Here is a 6,000-nt window from a genome sequence, read left to right on the forward strand (position 1 = left end):
CTTGAAGGAAATTATCCTAACCACTTAGTCTGAGGTAATTAAACAACGTGTGGAGCACACAGAGTTCTTGAAAGATAGACAGGTGTACCACCATAGGGCCCTAACATCTGCACCCCCTATCCTGTCCATCCAAGCCTGACTCACTCAATCTACCCATTAGATTCTTGCAAGATGGAGCTAGAGGGCCACCTCCTCCTAGAGGCCCCTGACTCACTCTCTGCATTTCCCTTTCATGACCCATGGCTTCAGCCCTTCTGTAAATAGCTTTCTTTTCCTAAAATGCTTTACAAACATCCTTCCCTTGTTTCTTTCCACCTCCACCCAGCTCCCACTCCCCCTTCCCTCTGGAAGAGCAGGGGAAAGGCACAGGAGGAAGGAGTCCTCCACCCAGATGAATGAGCATTGGAAAGCCTAGGGATTTGTCCATGGTTTCAACCCAGTGTGCTGGGTGTACTTTGTCTACTTAAAATACCTCCCATCATACTGTGCACAATAGATGCCAAAAGGGGCTAATGGAAGGAAAGCAACCTTACCTCATCTGTTGTCACAGGTCATTTGTGTTTATAAAACAAATTTTCACCAGAATTGTATACTTCAGGCAAAAAGAATTGATGGGGCTGGAAGTCAGAATTAGTGGCTAACTGAGGTGGCGATGGGGGTATTGACTGGGGAGGAAGCCTGCTGGTGGACTGCCAGCAGTGGTAGTTATGAGTATATATGCCTTGACTGTATCTATGTTATACCTCTGTGCAGAGGTAAAATATACTTGTTCCCTACACACATACCCACATCATCAGGTCTTTGGTTCTCTCATTCTCTTGCCCTCTCACGTGAGATGCATTTCTAAAATTTTTCTCCCCCTGTGCTAAGTGGTCTCAGAGAGCTGCCATTTCAACTCCATTTCTTTGTGAGAAAGAAAAAGTTGATCATGTCTACTATAACCATATAGCTATTTGGCCAGCGAGACCATCTATATGCCAACAATACCACCAATGTCCACACGTGGCGACTCCAGTATTGGGCCCAATGGGGTAAATGTCATGAGAGGAACAACTGCCAGTTTATCAGGGCATCTGTTTTTCTGTTTTTCATCTGTAGATTAGGAACAAGAATGTCTGCCCCTCAGGTCTTTTGCTGGCACAGAAATGAAAATCTATGAAATGAATACCAGACATTTCATAAGTGCAAACCCTTGTGAATAGCATTGATTTAAATGAAGTAAGAATAGATAGATGATGATGAAGATAGATGATAGATAGATAGATGATAGATAGATAGATAGATAGATAGATAGATAGATAGATAGATAGATAGATAGATATAGACCTATATAAGGAGTTAAATTTGCCTCAACACCCTGTGGGGCTGTAAGAAAACAGGGAGCCTATTTTCCCACTAGAGGCAAATGATTCACAGATTTGCTTTACATGACCAAAACCAAGTGCACTAATGTGCAAAGCAACACCATTCCTTTCCAATCAGCTCTAATGATTGTAAAATTCTTTCTAATATGGAACCAAATTCACCCTGTTAATTAACGTCAGTCACTAGTTCTAGGCATGTCCTGTGGAATTTTGCAGAGAAGATCCAATCTCTCTCTAGAGAGTGAAAACAGCTACTGCATTGTTGTAGGGACCACCCCCACCCCAAGTCTTCTGTTCTTCAAACTAAACATCTCCAGTTTCTCCAGTCATTCCTAAGGTCATCTGGCTCCTAGATTCTTACTCATCCTGGGCACCTTTAATCCAGTTTTCTGACCAGAATAGAGCCACCTCCTACTTTCCAGACTATTTATATTGATGAAACCCAAAACCACATTAGCAGTCACACTACATTGTTGACTCACACTGCATCTGCAGTTCACTAAGATTTCTAGGTCTCTGGTTTTGTAATAGGGGAGGTATTTGTTGTGAATCTTTGGATAGAGTTTAAATCATATTTCATTAAATTTCATCTTGTTATCTTGGGCCCATCTCCTAAATTGTCAAGACCTTATGGCATCCTAATTCTGTCATCCATCACATTAAAGAAGTTTTCTTTCTTGGGGTCAGCTGCAAATTTCTAAGCTGGGAGCTTGCTCTTTGGTGTGAGATGCAAGAATTAGGAAAAGGCACTTTCATCTGTTAGTAGCCAGTCTCAGGATACAACCTCTCATTTCAACAACTATCTTTGAGTATAAAACTGTAAACAAACACCATTCATTATTTTCCTAGATATCCATCCTGATCCCAGCCATTTGCTATCCAACCTTCATGCTTGCAGGTACAAACATCTACTCAGAGGAGAGCTGAAGGAACCCCAAGCCATCAACTTCTATCCCAAAAGGGAAGCAAAGCTCTCCAATGACATTCGCTCACAGAATGTTCTGCCAGGTAAGGAATGCTGAGCTAATTTCAAGCATGAACGTATGGCTGAAAAATAATCAGAATCTAAATGTGTTCCCCAAAGCTGGCCTCTTAAAATGTTCCTCACTGGGTCTATTCAGAAGTACTTATTTATTACCAGAGTCTGACTAGCTTTATGGCAACTATAATAAAAGAATAACATTCGGTCAAAAACAATAAAACATTCCTAAAGAATAGTGCAAAGCAAAGGTAGTCTCAGGCAGCGTATTATCACAAAGCATTCAAGGCTCCACAGCCATTTTATAAATGATGCCAAACAGTCCTGTGAGGTGTCTGACCCTTCCTTCTTAGGCTGCACACCAGAGACTGGAGTCACCAGGGCAAGGAACTCAGTGGGGCACATGGAACTCATACCTCCTAAAGGCCTAATGGGTCGCTTGTGATTATAATCTAAGTTTTCTTCAATTGCATTCTAAGATTTAAAGAAATTTTGTTCACTGACTGAATGGCTGTGGGGCCCCTACTAAAACCCCATTTCAACCTTCCCCTAAGGTTTGGGACTTATTATAACAGAAAAATCTACAGGCCTTCATGCCCCAAAGCTATGCCGTCCTTGGCACCCATGCCCTTGCACTCCTGGCCATTTCTGAACAGGCTCTGACAGTGGGTGTGAGTTGGGAGTGGGAAGAAGGGAATGCGGAAGACACTGAGGCAAGAGTGGTGGGACCTTGTGTCTCCCCAGAATGGTCAAGAGACAGAGGAATTCCATCATATGCTGCAAGTCCTAAATGAGATTTGGATTTGAGAAGCTAGAGAAAGGAATATAAGATGAGTGCCAGTAAAGGAGGAGAAAAGAAAGGCCTGATTATCTTCAGACAGGTCAGGACATGGGCGTGCACAAAGAAACTCAGGTATGATTTTAAAAGGGAAAATAATATTTCTTGGGTGCTCAGTATGTGCAGGGAACTCACTATGTGTCAGAAACATGCTCCTAGCTTGTTAGAAGCAGAGCCCAGAATTGAACCCAGGTCTTTTCATCTCTGAGGTCCATCCTTTTCAAACCACTGAGCCAAGAAAGACAGAGCATGAGTGGGTGCAACTATTCGCAGGAAAACCAGGAGAACTGACAGACATTGGCGCATGTCCTGGACATTTGTAACATGAGCGAACACATGGCTGGGGCCACTTAAATCACATGACCACAGCCTGGTGCTGCTGGTAGACAGTCATGGAGCCTCACTGGAGCATCTTCTGAAAGGGTCCCACAAACTCCTAGAGTTGAGTTGATCAAGATGAATTACCATTTACTTTACCTTCTGGCCTTCCCTCCACTTCTTGGTGGTAAGTTACTTTCTGCTGCAGCAAAACAGATATTGGGAGGAAAAGGAAAGAATTTCATTTTTAAGAGAAAGTGATTTTTCAAGTATGTTTGTCCTTCTACATTGCTTTTAAATTTGTGCAACAGCCTTTTGGCATTTAAAGATTCTAAGCTACTCTTATCTAGAGAGAAGTGAAACTACCAGTGAAGAGAAAGAAGCCCGGGCTTCCCAAATGTTTCCAGGTAGAGAAAGACCCCAAAGGCCTTGGATATTAAACCTGTTGGAGACCATGGACCTAGTGACAACTCCAGTATGAGCTTAGTTACCATTTCATTAGGTTTTCATGAACTTGAAAATATTTTGCCTTGGTCTGTGGGACACCAATACGATTCCATGAGTCTGGCAGGTACTATTTATCAGTCGTACTCTGCCAGTTTACCTGAACATAAAGATTTAGTGTTCATATCCCAGGAGAAGGCATTTCTAAGCTAGATCAGAGCTGGAAATTTAGAAATCAGATCATGTCAATAACAGTTCTAGTGTCCCAGTGGTTAAGAGTCCTTGCTTTCTCTGCCATGACTCAGATCCATTAGCCAAGGGCTCTGAACCCTGCACTGGAAGGGAGTTTAGATAAAACACCTCTCTCAGACCCCTTCCAGCTCTGAGATTCGGCCCTAGCTATTTTTAATTGACATTCCTCTTGATTTCCTGGTCCCCACATGAAATGTTAAAGTCTGTGGCTTAGCAAGTGCCTTGTAAACAGGACAATGATCTCCCTTGGTTTATAATTACTTCCCCCACTTACAGACTTCTAAGTCAATGTGACTACAAACATAGGGCCCTCACTTTAGATCTTTCCTCCAGCCAGCCTCCTTGACTGTTAACCTATACTGGGTCTTTGCAAAATATTGATCATTATCTGGATTGATGGCTTTCTAAAGCATTTCATTATCTATACATGAGCTATTAGCTTCACCAATACTCATTTTCATGTTATTTTCAAGATAGATAATAGGTCTTCCTAGCAAGAAAAGAATCTTCTGTCATTTATCCTCTTCTAAAGGCTCTTTCCATCTCTACAGAAATGAAAGTAATGTTGGGCTTCTAAAAAGAACCTGTAAAGTATATGATTGTCTAACCACTGTGCTGTACACCTGAAACCAATACAAATATTATTGAATGTAAACTAGAATTGGAAAAAAAAGGACCTGTGATACTCTGAGGTTTTGCCTTCATTGTCCTCAAACATGTTCCTCAAACAAATGCCAACATAACTAAAGGAATGTCCATGTCCACAGATCATATTTAAATTGCACTGAATCTAAGGGAAGCTACGGGATCTGTCTGGTCTAGTCCTTCAGTACAGCATGAGGGGCACCATCTATCTGGGAATAAAAGGAGGAGGAAATGCTAATCTTAAAGATGAGATAAAGTTTTATTTCTAGAAAATAGCCATGTACCTGTGTCTGGTGCCTTTTTGATAATTTTGGGGTATTTCTGAAATTTTATAAAATAATAGCTCTCATAGTCCATCAAAATAGTTTCAAGGTCAACGTTGTCGCACACTTCAAAGCGTCGTAACCCCAGTTGAGTTTCTTGCTCCAAAGCATTAGCTGTATCGATATATCTGGCCATTGCACAGAAGAAAAAAACAAACAAAAAAAATTAACCCTGAGTAGAAAGAACAAAAGCAAACAGGCATTAAAAGTCCAGAGCCATTATTGTTTAAAACGTTTTTAGAAGTGTTTAGTCAAATAAATCAACTATGAAAATATCTTGTGATTTACCTTTTCATTTGTAGCCAAAAGTGGGTATTTACCTCTTAATTCATTTTAGGTAACATTTGACAATTGATAAAACCCAAAGTCAGCCCCAATAGGCACGATTTGCCCATCATTGAGGCAATTTAAAAGAATATGTCATGAGCTCTGAAGGAAATTCCCACGATATGTTGACCAACATCACTGAGGAAAGTTAGTATAAGAAGATGTCATCCAGTTGGATGTATTATTTCTGGTAATTTTTTCATCAGTCACACATTCCTACTTCTAGGTGTAAGTAGTATCTTCACCATAGGTTCTTCACTGTCATTTTTAACCTGTTCGGTTGAAAAGCTGTCTGACTTAAGTAGTCTTAGCAATAAAAATAAGTGCCTTGTCCCACAATCCTCTGCAAGTGGAAAGACTCTCCAGCCCATAGTCTTCGTTAACTTGTTTATAAAAGCAAGGACTCTCTCCTGACAAATGTGCACAGATTAGCATACAACTTTAGGGGTTTATCAAAAACCCAAGATTAAGAATTCCTACTACAGGTTGTAATTCCTTCTGTTTGACTTG

At 40.9% G+C, this 6,000-nt stretch overlaps 1 protein-coding gene across 2 annotated transcripts in view; it reads right to left on the reverse strand.

The window, feature by feature from the left end:
- KATNAL2 (katanin catalytic subunit A1 like 2) overlaps positions 1–5,212 on the reverse strand; it is a 35,096-nt gene extending 29,884 nt beyond the window's left edge. Inside the window, exons 1-2 of one of the 2 annotated variants that reach the window (XM_023750862.1) lie at positions 5,125–5,212; positions 3,659–3,698 (exon numbers count right to left, since the gene is read on the reverse strand). In XM_023750862.1, coding sequence (XP_023606630.1) covers positions 3,659–3,698; positions 5,125–5,197 — 113 coding nt within the window. In that variant the 5' untranslated portion in view covers positions 5,198–5,212. Of the gene's footprint in view, positions 1–3,658; positions 3,702–5,124 lie in introns of both variants that reach the window. The other variant, XM_023750861.1, reaches the window with a different exon arrangement.
- Between the last annotated feature and the right edge of the window lie 788 nt (positions 5,213–6,000).

This window comes from Myotis lucifugus, unplaced genomic scaffold (genome assembly GCF_000147115.1).
Source record: "Myotis lucifugus unplaced genomic scaffold, Myoluc2.0 scaffold_16, whole genome shotgun sequence".
NCBI lineage: Eukaryota > Metazoa > Chordata > Mammalia > Chiroptera > Vespertilionidae > Myotis > Myotis lucifugus.